The sequence below is a fragment of the Pomacea canaliculata genome, linkage group LG8 (assembly GCF_003073045.1).
Source record: "Pomacea canaliculata isolate SZHN2017 linkage group LG8, ASM307304v1, whole genome shotgun sequence".
Taxonomy (NCBI): Eukaryota; Metazoa; Mollusca; class Gastropoda; order Architaenioglossa; family Ampullariidae; genus Pomacea; species Pomacea canaliculata.
In genome coordinates, this window is record NC_037597.1 from 16,058,944 (window position 1) to 16,076,725 (window position 17,782).

The window sequence follows — 17,782 nt, forward strand, 5'->3', positions numbered from 1 at the left end:
TTTTGTGTGATCATTTAATTGTGTCTAAGTTTTAGGTATTAGGATTCATCATTTAAAGCTGTGTATTGATCGCCTACGTTTTTTTTTTTTTTTACGGAAGACAGCTAGCAACTTAAGCATCAGAAATCAGTTAAATGTTAAAATGTGACAAGCAGAGTATTTTGAGTGATTTAATCTGAGAATATTGAACCATAGAGAAAAGTCTTTTAGTAGATAATGAAGAGAAGACACAATGATAAACATCCAATAGGTACTGGAAGATCACAAAGAAAACCTTGAAGCACAGCTTGTTTGTTGGGATCAAGTGGCATCCAGTAAAGAGGAGGTTGGAGCATGGGTATCTAGTATGTTGAGCAAGTTAGATGAGAGCGTACAGCATTTTGAGGATGCTGTCAGCGTGGAGTCAAGGCTGGCAAAGTTCAGGGTAAGTATAAATATAAAAAAATTTCAGACATGCGTCCTTGAAGATTCATTTTAATCCACACTGTAGAGTTTGAAAAGATATTGTGTTTCTAAGAACAATCAGAACAGTGGTATCCATCATGTCACAAGATGGTAGCAAACAAACTGAGGAGTGAGAAGTAATTTTTTTTCAGGTATAAAAAAACAATATAGTTTTTGCCAGGGGGAAAATTTACATATATGTATTCATTACAGTTTGTAGTTACACTCACTGGAAAACAAGGTTGCTATTATCATACCTTTTGCCATTATCAGAATGATTTTATTCTTTTTATATTTAGGATGAAGCACCGTACTATGCAGAGGTTATGGCAGAGGTGGCCCAAAAGATAAATGACTTGCGAGAACTCAACCGTGGCCAGAACATTCCTGTTCTTGAAGCTGCACAGCAGGAAATTAGAAAACAATTTCAACAGGCAGAAACTCTGGCCAACCAGCTGTCAGCTACAATGTCAGATTTTTCAACTGAGCAACAGGACCTTCAAAAAGCCATGCAGGAGGAAAATGAGTGGTTGAACCAGCTGAAGGAGGTGTTGTCAGTCTGTGATGATACTTCTGGGGAAGACCCTGCAATTATCAAGCGACTCAAAAATTGCAGAGTAAGATTTCAGCTTCATTTATTTTAGTATACACCTACAAAAAACTTCCTTCATTCCATTTTCACTTATATGCAAAGTTTATAATGTTTTGTTTATGTAGGAAAAGTCTATTTAACGTTTAATAAATATACTGACATTTTAACCCATGTAGCATTGTAAGAAATTCATGCTTTATATACAAGGTCATGCACTTCGTTTATGGATAAAAAAAATGTCAAGCTATATGTGAGCAGTATATTCAGCCTTTCAAATTCATAGGAACTCCAAACAGAGTTGGAAACACATAAGAAGAAGATTACAGCCATACAGGAGAAAACTGCAGTACTACATAGCAAATACCCATCTGTTGAGATGTCCAGTTTGGCCAAAGATGCCAACGTTCTTGCCAAGAAATTTGAGGCACTTGTTGGACGTACTGAACGAATTGATGAGACACTGACGGGAACACTTGAGCAGCACTGCCAGGATGCACAGCAACAGCTGGTACGCTGGCTAGATGCTGCACAGGAAAAGGTTGTGTGGTGCGGGGACATTGGAGGTGACAGATACAGTGTTGAAGCTAAACTCTCCACTATCAAGGTAATGTTCTATAAAATAAAAAAGAAAATAAAGTAATATGTAATTAGTCTTAAATTATGTCAGTTGAAAATGTGTATCTTTTGCACCTGGGAGGTAATTGCCTTTGAAATTTAAGAATTATAAATAATTTACCATTATTTCTCTTAAGAGATCACTTTTTTAGTATTATAGATTTTTGTCTATTTGATCATTTGTGGTAGGATTTAAACAGCAGTGTTGATGAAGGTGAGCAGAGGCGCGCGCAGGCAGTAGCTCGACTGGAAGCCCTGAGGAGTGTTCTGCCACGCAGCAAGTTGATGGAACTGGAGCAGCAGAGCAAACACCTGGACAAAGAATGGCTTCAGCTGATTGGTCAGATGGAGAAGACACAGTATGTTCTTTTACCTTAAAACTGTTGACATATAGCTTTTATGGGCACTTGTCATTTGGAGCAGAGGGGTATCTGTCAACTATTTTAAGGTGTGAGCTGCATGGCATTTCATCTCTAGCAAGTAACATTATTAATAGCACCTGATACCTCACAAATATGCATGCTTGCACTTGCAGACATCATATATGCACATGTTTATTGTGAAACACCTTCCTTACAGTGCAGCTTTAACAGTGTGAAGTTTAAATGTTAGTTGTTTGACATAGTTTATTGTGTTTCCAGATCAAAGCTTGAGAAATCTGTTGACCAGTGGCAAGTGTACGATGGACAGTATGAAGAGCTTTCCCATTGGTTGAGAGACACTGACTCAAGCTTGCGCAGTGAAGCAGCGCTTCAGCCAGATCTTCAGAGCAAAAGAAAACAGCTGGATTTATTTAAGGTATGGTATATTCTATTCCTTGTTTTCTTCTTTACTCATTTATGTTCATAGTTGGAAGAACCTACATCATAAGTATGTAGGTGTTGTAATTTTTTTTTAGTTCACATACATTGACATGAAATAAAAACACATGTAGAATTTGCAATTTTTATCCATTTTAAATGCTTCTTTAACAGAGATTTGAAGACTCTATCCAGAAACATCGCAAAGAATTTGATGATGTACGTGATATGGCTCATAAGATCTCTCATGCCAGTGGAGACACTCGCACTGCCTCATATGCAAACACACTGGTCACTCGTTTCCAGGCACTTGCCTCTTTTGTCAGAGTATGTATTTGAATTTATATTTTATTTTGCTTCAGAAACTGCATTATGTATCTTTGTGGAAAGTCTGTGAGCAAGTTTGACATATTTTGACATTCATAAAAGTAACTGTTGTAGCTGTAATAAGTGTACATAAAACAATAATAATTTCTCCATGTGAATATGACTTGTAACATTGAACATAGATGTGAAGCATTGTTAGGTAGCACTTCCATGTCTAAAGATGAGAAAAAGCATGAATTTTGCAAATGCTGTCTTTACAGGAGCAAGTTGAGCAGTCAGAGAAGAATATTGAAGATCATGAAAACTTTGTACACCGACACAGAGCTTGTGTAGACTGGCTGGAAAAATCTCAGAGGCAGTTAGACACGTGTTCTACAGTGGTTGGGGATGAAGAATCTCTGAATGTCAAGCTAGCCATTGTGAAGGTAAACATTCAAAATTTTAAAAACTTATTTTAGATAGGACAAGGATCTGAATATTAAAGTTCCTTTTTTGCGTTTATCATTTTTGCATTTATTTTATTGTCCATGTTACTAGTCTGTTCCAGGTTGGTTCCGTGTAGTTTGATTGTAGCCAGCCAGTAAACTGGCAACACTGTGTATGCATGCTGTATGTAACCTGCAGCCTGATGGTATCATTCAGATATATGGTCTACAATATTTTACTACATGAGATCAATATTTGCAAATGAGCCGTAGTTTTACAGATAGTGTTTCATCCCTTAACTGGAAACAGCAATCAGTTAACTTCCTTTCTTTTCTTGAAAAAAGTGGCATCTAGTTGATTCAGTTTATGCATGTTGGTCAGTGTGAAAGAAGCATTAAAAGCCTTAAAGGCAATAGATGACCCAAATGAAGTGCACAGTTAAGAAGCAGAAGATGTAAGTGATTGAAATTTATCTGATCTTCCTGATTTTATAACAACTGTCAAGAATTCACAAAAAAATGAAGAAGAAATTATTGGTGAGCCCATGGCTGATTATAATAATAATGGTGAAAGTGACAAGGAAATTAGTGAAAATTCAGAATATATCTCTACATAGTTGTTAAATAACTGGGAAGAAATTTCACACTCGGCAAAGACTGATTGTGAACTTCTTGAAATAACAGCTTTAATGTTTTTGGAATACTAGAATTTTGTATGTACCTGCATGATATGCATCATATCATTGCTAATGAGTTAAGAAAAAACATGTAATACAAGAGATGCCTTACCTATGCCTTTCTTGACTGTATAGGACCTCCTAGCAGATAAAGAGCAAGGTCTGGCCCTGTTCAACGCTGCAATAGAGGTTGGGGAGAAACTTTACCCTAACACATCCAACGAAGGTCGGGAGGAAGTACGCCGTGAGTTGCGCAATCTTCGTGACAGCTGGGAAGGTTTCACTGACTCATTGAATGAAACACAGAGGTCACTGGAGAGCAGCCGAATGCAGTGGTCATCTTTTGACGACAGCTTTGAACAACTGATGAATTGGGTGCATGACATGGAATCTCAGGTCATTGCTGAACCAGATGCAAAATCAACCCTTCAAGAGAAGAAGGCTGTGCTACAAAACCTTAAGGTTTATTGTCTGCTTTTGAATTTTCGCTGATTGTGGCATGTCATTACTGTTTTTTTGGGGTTTTTTTTGTTTTGTTTGCAATTTTTGGGGAGGGTTTGCAAGATTTGTGTGTGTTTTTGGTTATTTTTTGCAAGATTTTTTAATGTTTAGATAATTTTAAATCCTGAATGAATTCATCTGAGTAAAAGATTGCAACTGTTTGATATTTATTGATACTAGTTTAATTAAAGTATTATTTTTAATTTTTTTCAATTACTCATTGTGTAGTTGCTTCTAGATGTTAGGAGGAAGAACCAAAACAAGAGAGTAGGAATCCATGGTATACTGTACCACTTCATTCTTACTTGTAACTAATGTATGATTACAAGCCTGCATCAGTCTTTTGATACGATATATGATTACAAGCGTGCATCAGTCTTGTGATACACAATTGTGCAGACCCGCTGTCAAGACATCCTTTCCCACCAGACAATGATGGACAGCATTAGTGATAAAGGTACTGCACTGTCCTCAAGTCAGGTTCAGGACAGGTTAAAGAAACTGAACACCAGATACAACACTCTCTGTAGCAAGGCTCAGGTACATATACTATATCTTTTTGCTTTAGTTACTATGAAGGAAAGCTGACTTTTCAAACATTGCACTGACTAAAAATTGAAATGCAAATATTAATGCTGAACTTGACACACATATCCTGAGGTGCACTTTGTGGTTAAAGCACTTTAAGCTTGGATTTGGTGCTGGGGAAAGGTGCAATAGAAATGTGCTGTATTATTAACTGTTGTACTTGCTCTGTTATGCAGGCTCAGGTGCGGCAGGCAGAGACTTATGTTCAGCAGCATCAGACTTATCAAGACAGCATTCAGGCTTGCAGGGACTGGATGTCTGCTTCACGAGACCGCTTGGCTGTCTGCACAGAGACTGGTGGCGACAGGCAGTCACTTCAGAACAGATTAGACAGACTTCAGGTAGGAATTTGTAACTATTGATTGTCAGGGTTATAGAATTGTTGCCATGGGTTAAGAGCATTCTAATATTTCTTGGCACATAATTTGTTATCAGCAACACATTTTTCTCTTTCTTTCTTTCTCACACACCCATATAAAGATATAAAGAAGAGATACACACAGATATCTCTATTGTAACTGTTTGTACCTGGTTAAGGTAAGTTCAGCTTAGCAAGAGACAATGCAGAGAACAAGAGCAGATATCGTTGAAGCTGCAGTTCAAGTGTGTTTTATTTTAAACAGGAATTAAGCTGAGTAAGAGTACCGACCCGTTATGCCACTTTAACTATTGTCATCATCACTTCCTGATTTTACAGGCTTTGATAAGAAATCCTGTTCTGCTTTTGACACTTATTGCTTCTCTTTAGGAGTTAATGAACACTTTGCGAGATGGGGAAGTCAAACTGAAGACTGCAGAGGCAAATGGAGACAAGGCATTGTCCAACACCTCTCCTCAAGGCCAGGCCACAGTCAGACGGGATTTAGACACACTTAAACAGGAGTGGGATGTACTGTGCAGCAAAATGAAGGACACTCAACAGAATTTAATGCATGCCATCAGAGCACTGGAGACCTACGATGTTTCCTGTGAGTCTCTTAACCGTTGGCTGAGAGAAACTGAGTCCCAGCTGAAGGATTATGATTTGAAACCATCACTTGAAGAAAAACGAGCCCAGCTTGAGAAATTTAAGGTGACTTTTCTTTGCATTAACATCTTTATTATTACAAGTATTATTGTTATTTTTCATTCCTGTCTTTACTGTTAGAACTTCTTTTCTAGAATCTGATGCAAGAGCTTCCCTTTTACCATTGTATATAGTGTGTTTTAAAAACTGTGCAGAGCCTCCAGCAAAAAATAGCAAGTATGCAAGGCCAGTTTGAAGACTTGCAGAACATGGCTGCTCAAGTACAAGGATCTGACACCCGCCTCTCTAGTTATGGCAGTCAGCTACTGTCCAAGTATGATGCTATCAAGACCTTGGCTAGGGTGAGTGGCACCAGTACTTTTGCTTCATTCTAATTCTTTAAAATTAGATTATTAGCTCTCATCTTTACTATTTAAGCTAATTTTCCTGTTCTCATTGCTTCTTTACAGCACCTAATTTAGAATGTACCACAATTGTATCTTATGCAGTTGTAACTTCTGAAAGCAATTTTTTTAAAGAGCTTGTAAAAATTTTGAGTAATTTTTTAACACTTGATCAAGTAGAGAGGTACCTTGTCTTGTAGAGAGGTTTATATTGTGCTGTATACAGGAAGTAACCAACCAATGGGAGGAGTTTGTAGAAGACCATTTAGTCTACCAAAACAGCTATAGTCATTGCCTTGAGTGGGTGGCAACCCTGCGCAAGAGACTTCAGGTGTGCGCAGACCTTGCAGGTGACAAACAAGATGTGGAGGACCGATTGATCAAGCTCCAGGTAAACTGTGTGACATTGTTGGTGTCTGTTCCCTCTGCAAATCAAACTGTCCAATCCTAATCAAATTTTCACAAGTATTCTTTTTGTCTGCTGAAAGGTAATGCACTAAGCATGTCAGTTACTCAATTAAATGGGCTTGATTTAAGTGAAGTGGTAAGATGGTAACCATTAATTGATAAATATTGATTATAGAAAGCTACAGATGTAACACAACACATAAGAAAGATAAAGAGATGCAAAGTTGACAATAAAATCACAGCAGAATTTTGACCCAAACAGAGAATTTTATAAAGTGAATAGCACTGTTTTGATCACTGTCAATAAAATTTATTTTTATTTTAAAGTATTTTTCTTTGAACTTTATGCCAGGGAACCAAGCTAGCTCTTTATAAGCACTTACAAAGTATGATCTTGAATGGTTTGTTGGGGGCTGGTTCACTTGCTAAGTGATTATGTATGTGAAGTGTGCTTAGTGGGTAGGGAGCAGGTAGCAGCTAGCCTGCAATATTAATCTGGGAAGTATCAGGACTGGAGCATTTTTATTGCCAGTATAGAGTGGATGTCTTCTCACCACAACTCAGTACTGAATGCTGTCATGGGTGTGTATGTTTAATCTTTTCTGGTTGATGGTTCCTACAAGAGCAAATTGTATATATTTCTCAAACGTTGCCACTTGATGGAGTGACACTCCCACCTCTCATTTCCTTGCCACTTGCCACTCCACCCTCTTATCCCTCATATCTAGAAAGTACCCCAGCTACCTTCCCCTGATGCTATGGGGTCCTCATCTCTCTCTGGATGAACCACAGGGCACAGGGTCGCTGGACATCATATACTTTCCTATTGTGCTGCCCCAATCTGTACCTATGTGCAAGCCTGTGTGTGTGTTGGGTCCCATCCAGCCACCCTCTATGTTTAGCCAAATGTTACTTTTGAACTAAAAAAAGACGAAATTTGAATTTACCCACCAACACTAGATTCACAACAAGAAAGATGGTGCAAAAATGAAGTAAATTTTATCTATTTGCACAGGAGCTGGCAGCGGAACGAGATGAAGGTGCTAGATTGATTCCCCAGACTGTAGAAAATGGAGAAAGACTGTATCCCAATACATCTTCTGAGGGCAGAGATATCATCCGACAAGAACTGAGGTATAAATTGATAAAGACCTGGAATTGAATTGATAAAGCTTGAATTTTCTTGTAGATTGAAGTTTGCAACTGCTTAAATGAGTGAAGAGTTTGAAATATTTTTCCATTCAAAAAAAGGCATCTATTTTGAGTTATGTTTTGTGAGTATTAAAGTGCTTTATTAGAAGCTTGATAAATGCCATATGTAAGTGAAGTCCCATGAAGTAAGCTGTTGTTGCTTTTTCCTTTTGGACTTTAGTTTCATGCAAATGCAGTTGTTTGAGATATGTTTCAATTAGAATAGGACTAATAATCTGTTTGAAGTCATGGTGGAGATGCAGACCAAATTTTGAGTAATTTCAATCACATGGCAGTCAACAAAAGAGTGAGAATGATGCTACACCTAACTAGCTTGAAAGCTTTCATATTTCTCTTTTTTTTCTGGATGTATTTAGTTGTGCTACAGTTGACATACATTTGTGCCTGTATGTTCATCCTAGGCCTGGCTGTGGTTTCTGCTGTGTTTTGTTGTATTTTTCAAGTATTCCTAGCGTTGTTGCCATTGTCAACAATTATTTTTTTAACTTCAGGATCCTGTATGTATGGAAACTACATTAATCTCTTATTAGAGTATTTTTGTCTGTGTACAGTTGTTTTAAGTATAACAGCTTTATTTTTCAAGAAAATTATTCTGGTCTGTCTTCAGTTCTGTCAATCTTGGTCTGAGGTCTATTTGTTTGATCTACAACCAAATTTAAATCTATTTCCAGGCCTTCTATACTGTATAGGGTGAAATGCATACTTTGTAACAATTCAGTAGCCATGCAGAAACAGATTGCTGCTGATCAAGCAACATTCAGTCTGTCCTGAAGAGGACATCTGAGATTCTCTGGCTGTTTTTGTCTGTGGCATCTTTTTTTAAATGAAGTTTTGTACATTGTCACTATATGCATCAGAACACTTTGTTGAGCATACTTTTTAGTGTGTGATGATGCTATGCTCTCATTGTGTGTGTTCGCAGGCATGTGTACTGTTTAGTGCAAAGAGCTACTTGTCAAATGGGAAGATCTATGTGTGTGTGTGTGTTGTTTTTTTTTTAATCATCTGTTCTTGAATGCTTTTTTTCCTTCTGCTTGGAGTGATCATTTTCACTGAATTTATACATAAATTTGTCAAGCCATTGTCACTCGATGACATTGCTTTTGCTGCATACAGATCTGAACCATAAACCTGATGTCTTGAACTGTGAAAAGGCAATACAATTCCTTTCAATCTACAAGACAGTCATATATCCTAATTCTTCCATTTTAAGTCTTTTGTGTTGTACTTATTTGTGAAGCAATTAAAGCTTGCTTTCTAGTGGAAAAATGCACCATACAAGTTCTCTTTAATAATAATAACAACAGAAGAAAAGTGATTGTCGTAATGTGTTAATGACAGGTCTCTACGCGAGCAGTGGGATCTAATGTGTGATGAGGTGTCAGAGACCCAGCGCAAGCTGGACATGAATCTCAACCAGTGGGCTTCATATGATGAGAGCTTTGATGCCATCCACAAGTGGCTGATAGATGCAGAAGTCAAACTAAAGCAGGAGGCAGAACTCAAAGCAACGCTGCCAGAAAAGAAGGCACAACTACAGAACCATAAGGTATTGGCTGTGCCTTTACACTTGCTTTTTTCTTTTCTTTACTGAAATATTTTGAGGTTTTGTGGCATATTGTATGAAGATCAGTAACTGTTTAGTAAGAAGTTCAGTTTAAAAATTAGTAATCTATGTGAGGAAAATCTTCGTGTTGGTGTTATATGGCAGGTACTGCATCAAGACATTCTGTCTCGCAAACACATTGTGGAGAATCTTGAAGAAAAAGCCCAGGCACTGACACGTTCCACTCCATCAGCAAAAGTGAACAAGTTTGTGGGTGAACTTCGCCAGAAGTATGACAAGATCTGTGAGCTGTCTGGATCAGTACTCACTAAGTTTGAGTTTGCCATGAAGGAACATCAGCAATACCAGGATGCTTACCATGACCTCCAGGACTGGCTTAATGCCTCTAGAGAAAAACTAGACATGTGTGCTGATCGCTCTGGAGATAAGCTCTCTTTACAAACCAAGCGAGAACGCATTCAGGTGAATAGAATTTGCTATTGCTTTACTATACAAATAAAACAGTATGAAATATTTTGTAAATAATAATAAATACTTAAGAGTAATTACAGTATTATTTTTGACATTGCTTTTTTGTACTCATTTTGTGTACAGGTACTTAGTGTGCTTTAGTCCTCACTAGTTGGTGCCATAGTTTTGACATCAAGTCTTTATGGGTTCCTTGTTTTTCAGTCTTGTCAGTGATATATCTGGTATGCAACCTGAGCATATTTATTTTCATTTTATATTTCCTTACTACTAATAGTTCTTTTTTTGAAAAGATTTTATGATTTGCCATTTATACCTTACCAGGAATTCAGCAACAGTCTTGCAGAGGGAGATCGCAAATTGAAGTTGGTGTGTGATCTGGCGACACAGACTGGCAAAAACACCTCACCGCAAGGACAGGATGTTCTTCACCGAGAAGTGGAACATATTCGCAGGGAGTGGGAGGACTATCGAAACCAGATGACTAGTGCTGAACAAGCCCTTGACCAGACTATGACCCAGTGGGGAAACTTTGAAAACAAGTTTGAAGAGTGTGCTGAGTGGCTCAAGCAGATGGAGAACCAGGTCAAGGGCCATGAACTCAAAAACACACTGAAAGAAAAGCAATCTCAGGTGGAGAAATTCAAGGTAAATCAGTGTCGAGATGGAGTTTGGGAACACCTGATCTCAATGTGATTTTAACATGAACAAATTTATGTAGTTTTCAATTGTCATAGATCATCGTAAACTAGTAGAATGCCAATAATCACAATCAAACTATGTCTACAGAAACAGAGAGAGGAGATCCTGGCTCATCAATCAGTGATTGATCACTTCATGGATGATGCTCAGAATCTGATGCACACCACTTCAGATGTGCGTCTCAGTACACAAGTGACACAGCTTACAAACCGCTACCAGGGACTTCTGTCCCTCATCAAGGTAAGAACATTGCCATAGCAATAAATGAATGGCAGGCAGGGCACATAAATGTGAATGAAAGAGTTGAATGCCTGTGCTGGCAGTAGTTTACGTTTCATTCATTGGTTCTCTCTGTAGATTTTGCACAGCTCAGTGTTCTAGTGCAGCCTTGAACATCATGTTCTTGAAAGTATTTTTATGATTTGTATAGATTTTCTTGGATTGTTCTTTTTCTGCTCTAGTCTTTATATTCTTTATAACCCATGAGTCGCCCTTTGTTTTCACAAAATCAGCAGCAAAGTCATGTAGGCACCCATCGAAATCTGAAGCAACCAACAAAAACCAAGACAAATTTTTCATGGGAAAAAAAATTAAGGAAAACTGAAACCAATGATAACTAAAGTCAGTGAAAGTTGAGGTTTCACTGTACTTATAATTTTGTGCTTACTTTGATACTTTGACTGGGCTTCTGTATCTTGCAGGACTTGATTGGTAGGTGGGAAAAATATGTCGCTGATCACCAAGTGTATGAGAATCGTATGGTCGAGTATAATGACTGGATGACCCAGGCCTGTCAGAAGCTGGAGCAATGTTCACAACCAGTTGGAGATCAGGAATCAATGGAAGAAAAGAGGGCCATGATACAGGTCTGTGCTTACAATATCTTTTATTCTTTGAGAGATGTAATTCCAGTGTCACTTGTATTACATATTAGCAAGAGTGTATCTGCAATAATGACTAAGATGTTAAGATGTTTACTTTTATCTTTATGTTCAGCTTTTTTTATCTTCTGACAGATACTGTTCTCAGAGAAGGAACATGGCCTACAAAGACTGAATGGTTCCTTAGAAGCTGGTGAGAAGCTGTATCCTGACACTGCATCAGCTGGGCGAGAAAAGGTTCGGCAGGACTTGCGCAGAGCCAAAGAAGACTGGGAGAATTTGTTTAGTGGTCTCAATGAAGCTCAGAGGCGGGTGGATGCTTTTCTCATGCAGTGGACCTCATATGTAGATGGACAAGACTCTCTGACACGCTGGATGAGCGAGACAGAGGCAGCTCTGAGAGCAGACACAGATCTGCGTAATACTTTGCAAGAGAAACGTCAGCAGCTCCAAAACTATCGGGTACAGTTATGAGAGCATTAATAGTTGTAAATTTAGTAAATCCATTGTGCTCTACATTCTTTTAGTTGAATGCTATTTGTTGTTATTAATCATTTCTGTTGCAGACAGTATTGCAGGACATTCTTTCTCATCAGCGGTTAGTAGACTCTGTAGTAGAGAAAGCACAAGGTGTTCTCCACAGTACATCTAACTCAGATGTTGCCTCCTTTATCACTGTCACCAGTTCACGCTACGAGAAGTTGGCCTCTGATGCAAAGGTAATATGAAAGGTAGTTTATTTTTAGAAAAACAAAGAGCTGTTTCTGTAACCTAGACTAGTATTTTATCTGATATGGCAGAGGCAGTACTCTGTGATGATTCATGTAGTATTTTCTCTTCTTCTTTTGGAAATATAACAGAATAAACTGTTTTATCCTTTTTTCAGGAACAGTAAAACATTTCTCTTGAATTCCACAGCAGTACCATCAGTGATGTTTGTTTTTTAATAAATAGGGACTGATTGCTCGATCAGAGCAGCATGTGGCAATCCACCAGCAATATCAGGAAAGTTTGCAGGCTGCTGTTGACTGGCTGTCACAGATGAAAGACAAGCTCAGCATCTGCACCGACACCTCAGGAGACAGAGCAACCCTTCAGAACAAACTAGACCGGCTTCATGTGAGTTTATCTCTGTGCTAAAGCTTTCAAAATTAAACTGCTTGATATTCAGACTGTATAATATGCTTAGCTGATTGTGATTGCCTAAATGTCTGTATGGTATGGTTAGGTCTGATACACTGATGTACTGTACTTAACTGTGCTTAAAAGAGACAAGTGCTTGAGTAAATTACTTACATTTTGAGCTCTTTAGCATGCAGCAGAATTCTAATCCACTGAGTTGTTGTAGATGGCCGTTGAACATATTGAGGATGTAAATTCTGATTATTTTATAGAGGTATCTAATTTTAGAAGGTAACATGGCCTGTTTTTATTTTGTTTATATTTTGCTTTAATTTTTAAATGTATTTCTTGTTATGTGTGTTGTCAGGAACTTGCAGCAGTGCTTCCAGAAGGTCAGGCTAAAGTAAAGGACTGTGAGAAATTTGCTCAGGACACAATGGACACAACAACCTTGAAGGGACGGCTGTCAGTGCAGTCAGAGATGGATGTTCTTAGATTAGACTGGGAGGACTATACTGTTAAACTCCACTCTTTGCGAGACAGCCTGGAAATGGTAAATACCCTTGTATAATTTGTAGAAAATGGTAAATGTTAAGAATAAAAAAGTGCATAAAACTGACTTCAAAATTGGAGGCAGATTTGAGGTCATAAAAACATTGGAAGAAAGCGAAAACATTGTCACAAGTATGATGCTGATCAATGTTTCCTAGGCTTTGAGCTACTGGCATCTGTATGAAGACAAGTATGAACAAATCCAGAACTGGATAAAAGACATGGAGAAACAAGTCAAAGATTGCCCTTTGCGCTCAACTAAGGAAGAAAAACAAGAACAGCTTCAAAAGTACCAGGTAAGGTGATTAAAAGTTGCATGACTGCTATACTGTCTCCATTTTGTAGTGGTGCTGCTTTTCCTGAGATTAAATGTTAGTTTGAGTGTTCCTTATCATTTCTTTATTTTCTTTGTAATGATTGGAAATGATTACAGAATGGGCTTAGAACTATTTACAGCATCATTATATAGCATATTTTGAAGAATCCACATTTCCAAAAAGGTATAGGCGTTAGTATATGTAATTTTATTTTCATATATATGTATACATCTTGGGTATCTCAAATTTGACTATTTTTTTTTCCCGTTGCTGCTGCACTCATTGAGTCTGATTGTCAGCTATGGAGGTTACAGGTTTATATTTTTAGTTTAGTGTGCGTTTCCACATCATCTATGATCTTTCAGTACAATTTCCTGCACTTTCAACCAGGAACATTTGGCAGTGATCTCAGAACAAGAAGTGCAAGCTAGAGGACTAGAGATGCTAGAGTTTGTAAGAAATTTTGTTTTGTATGTGAGGGTATTTAACTCAGTGGTTATGTGAAGCATGCAAGGCAAAAGGTGCATGCTGCTATTGGAAACCATGTGGGATGTATACTTCACTGCTTATTATGGTTATGGCTGTGGCATATTTGACATAGGGATAACAATTTGCTATTCTTTTAAGTGTAGCTTTGTACTACTGTATGTCTTTTTAAATGAAGTTTTGTGTTATTGTATGTGTTTTTGCTGAACTGGGCTAGTGTTCTGATCTCTGGGATTTTTTCCCCTCTGAAAGGAGCTGAACTGTCTTGATCAGTTGATTCAGTGTTTTTGATTCCCCTTGTTTCAAATTTGAAAATGATGAAAGTTATAAATTTCTCTTTTTATAAGCAATTTTTCAGAACTTCACCATAACATTATTCCTATTTTACCATTTATGAGATTGAATGCTCATTTTCTACTGTTATGCTTGCCACTTGATTAAGACAGGACAGCTTTTCATTCTCTGTCATTGTACAGCAAGAATAATGTGCATGTCTTAATCTTTTATTGCATTAGATTCGCTGCACATGATGCTTGCACAGATTATGCAAGACAATGGTGCATCTATAATGACCAACGGAATAAAATTTATTTTCGTTCATTTACTTATGGACCGTGGGCTAAAGGTGCAGTCAAAAGTTGATGCTTGATATCTTTTTAAAACTACATTGACTAAAATTATGGATTTACTAAATTACCAGAGTAAGGAGCAAGGTAGTGGAGAAAAACATTACACCCAACTTAGAAACTAGCAGTTTTAACAGCTTCAGCGGTTCCTACAACTCTAACAATAGGCAATCCTGAAAGGAAAAATCTGGAAACGAAACATTCTCCCCCATCATTTTTAGCTTCTTTTTCCAGGAGCATTTCATTAAAAGCCCAAATTTCTTTTGCTGTGCTTGGGTGGCAACGAATCTAGAATGGCTGTTGATGTTCTTTGCACCACCATCTAGCTGCTTGTACCTAGCAACTCCATATGGAGTATAAACATGTGTTTGCAGGAAACAGATGGTTTAGCTCTTTGATCTCATTTGCTTTGATTGACAAGATGGTAGTCTGGATTTTTTGGAAAGAAGTCCAACAAAAAGCTTATTCACCTCTCTCGGTGAAACACTGACACAAAATACTGTTGCAGTTTGTGCCTGCTACAGCTTTGAAAATACCTAATAGGCAGTCAAAATTGTAAACTTTAGACTAGTTAATAATACTTCCTTCCTTTCTGTGAATAATTGAATCTGCAAATGAACCATGTCATTATTATTCTAGGATGCTTTTGCAAATTTCATCTTTCTGTACAATGTTTACCTGTGTCTTAATCTGGCTGTTAAATATGCTGGTTTATTTAGACAAATATGCATGTACGTGCAGTTTTGAGGAGAGGATAACTGCACCAGAACTACTAATTAAGCATGCTTCACTGTGCTTTATTTTAAAAAAGTCATTAACACCTATCACAGTTGTAAAGAATTTTTAAAATTGGTAAAACAAGCTCTGAAGAACTTTCCCCTTTACTGTTCAAATTGTTTCCAGTGTCTGTAACAGACAAAAAATGGAAGCTAATAAAGTAAGCAAACTCTTAAATGTGCAGTATGCAAAACATTTCTTCATATTCAAGGAGCTTGGTATTTCCAACATTCAAAAAAATAAAAATGCGGTGCTTATACGCAATGTTTCTACTTGTACGATAAAGGTAGTTAGATCATCATTTAGATATTTGTCCAGAATGTTCATTTATTTTGTTGCTGGTTATCGCAGTTTAAAAATTTCATGCATTCTTAATTGCTTGGTAGTTGCATTGTGAATGTAAAACATTCTGTTTGTTCATGCATGCATGGTTTTCACGCATGAATTTAGTGTAGCCTGTATCGTTAGACTGTAATGATAATTAAAATTGATAATAAAAATTGTTTAATATTTTGTAAAATAATGACAGTACGTGCCACATTAATTAAAGAGCATAAAAAGCAAATACTAAGATACCAAAGAGTGGGCTAAGACACGTGTTGCTCATTGAGATTGAGAAGGTAATATTTACAGGAAGCGGATCTTTGTTAAGACTGTGACACTTGCATTGTGTGAGCATTCAACCATAGATGACGCACTGGAAGAGATTTTCAGCCAGGAGCAGATTAGTAAAAGTCATCTAACAACACACCAGTTCCACTTTGTTTTTACTAAAAGCTATGGCTTCAAAATCATCAAGTGATAGTTGAAGTGTCAGTACTTTTTATGCAATGTTATTTTTTTATAATAGCTATGTCACAGCACGGGTGGCTTAACAACAACCGCCAAATACACGTTCTTTCAACACACAACAAATTGCCTAAGGCTGCCCAAATCATGTTCATTTCGTTATCAAATGGCTCAGGACTTTACAGACAACAACTTAAACACTCCTTTGTTAACAATTCGCCTCAACCAAGTGTTCTAAAGGCGATTAAAATCTAAACGATATATGTAATGTTGACATCTGGGGCACTCCACACGATCAATCTCAGCATAGGCAAATCTTACAAAGTATGAAGATTTTACACTTCTTGCACTCTTCTACTGTTTAACAAAAGTTGTAATGTTCCAGTTCAATTATCTGTCTTATAACTGCTCTAGCAATCATTGTGTATGTTACAGTTCATTCTCCCACCATCTTAGGGTTGTCGCCCTCCACATCTCCAGTCAACTAGAATGCAATAACACAAATACACACGGGAAGACCATACACTGGCCGTGTCGGTGAAGTGGTTTCCGGATGTCACGGGGCAAATAGTGCTCCTAGCCAAGTGCTCTTCTTGGTGTGCGGTCAAGCAGAGACTGCAGGGAACTGAAGAAGTCTTCTTTTTCCCTCTGCTGCATTTGTTGGTGCATAGCATTGGATGATGGTGATTTTCCTTCCTTTAGCGCTGAATCTTGCCGACATGAGCCGTGGCGAGACTGGTTCCAGGCCATCAGTGCCTTTGTTGCCTCTGTAGACATCAGCAGTTCTACTCCCTGAGCATGATTGTGGTTCAGGTCTTTGTGGCCAGAGTATATAATGGTTTCTTCTGATGTTAGTCTGCTCTTGCCATTTCCATTCCATCTGGTTTTGCATTACCAGAGAACCCTAATGGTGTATTTTCTCAGTTTACTTGCAACTTTCGTAGAGGGTTCTGATGTTCCAGGTCTCTATCCTGGTTCTTCCCTTGGTTGTCAGAAGATGAGTCGGTGAGCTAGCTTCCCTAAAGCTTCCACCATCAGTTGTGGTACTGTTGCGGTTTTTGTAACAGCATTTTTTTTTTACATGAGTGGGTTGTTAGCCCAAAGCAAAACCCCCAACCTGGAGGGACAGGGGGAAACATTTTAGTCTCGCCTCTCGCCTGACTGACCGAGGCAGCTGGCTTAGACCTGCCAGGAACACAAGGCTCTTGCCAACATAGTTCTGTGGATCGACAAGGCGTGCAAGTCACCTCACCATTACAAATGTAATGGCTGACTTGCAGGTGGAGAATCAGACAGTGAAGATTTGGAACAAGCACAATGCTTTGTTACTGATTTGTCTGACATGACTTTTATCTCCCTGTAGCCTCTTGTCACTCTTTACCACCTATTAGTTTTAAGAAAGACATAAGTACTTAATCAGGTCACGGGTAAGTATGGACATAAGACATAAGTTGACTCTCATTTATCATTTTTTATGAAAAAATTACTGATTTTAA

At 37.9% G+C, this 17,782-nt stretch overlaps 1 protein-coding gene across 7 annotated transcripts in view; it reads left to right on the top strand.

Moving 5' to 3' along the window:
• Positions 1–17,782, top strand: part of LOC112570019 (nesprin-1-like) — a 71,218-nt gene that overhangs the window by 34,294 nt on the left and 19,142 nt on the right. For 6 of the 7 annotated variants that reach the window (XM_025248195.1, XM_025248193.1, XM_025248197.1 and 3 more), the window contains 25 exons: positions 251–424; positions 744–1,061; positions 1,320–1,640; positions 1,841–2,010; positions 2,293–2,449; positions 2,626–2,778; positions 3,039–3,203; positions 4,016–4,342; positions 4,781–4,921; positions 5,146–5,310; positions 5,718–6,041; positions 6,191–6,337; positions 6,606–6,770; positions 7,803–7,921; positions 9,341–9,548; positions 9,711–10,028; positions 10,359–10,682; positions 10,824–10,976; positions 11,438–11,602; positions 11,753–12,079; positions 12,184–12,336; positions 12,572–12,736; positions 13,107–13,292; positions 13,450–13,587; positions 13,999–14,061. In XM_025248195.1, the coding sequence (XP_025103980.1) occupies positions 251–424; positions 744–1,061; positions 1,320–1,640; positions 1,841–2,010; positions 2,293–2,449; positions 2,626–2,778; positions 3,039–3,203; positions 4,016–4,342; positions 4,781–4,921; positions 5,146–5,310; positions 5,718–6,041; positions 6,191–6,337; positions 6,606–6,770; positions 7,803–7,921; positions 9,341–9,548; positions 9,711–10,028; positions 10,359–10,682; positions 10,824–10,976; positions 11,438–11,602; positions 11,753–12,079; positions 12,184–12,336; positions 12,572–12,736; positions 13,107–13,292; positions 13,450–13,587; positions 13,999–14,061 (5,046 nt within the window). The remainder of the gene's footprint in view (positions 1–250; positions 425–743; positions 1,062–1,319; positions 1,641–1,840; positions 2,011–2,292; positions 2,450–2,625; positions 2,779–3,038; positions 3,204–4,015; positions 4,343–4,780; positions 4,922–5,145; positions 5,311–5,717; positions 6,042–6,190; positions 6,338–6,605; positions 6,771–7,802; positions 7,922–9,340; positions 9,549–9,710; positions 10,029–10,358; positions 10,683–10,823; positions 10,977–11,437; positions 11,603–11,752; positions 12,080–12,183; positions 12,337–12,571; positions 12,737–13,106; positions 13,293–13,449; positions 13,588–13,998; positions 14,062–17,782) is intronic. The other variant, XM_025248198.1, reaches the window with a different exon arrangement.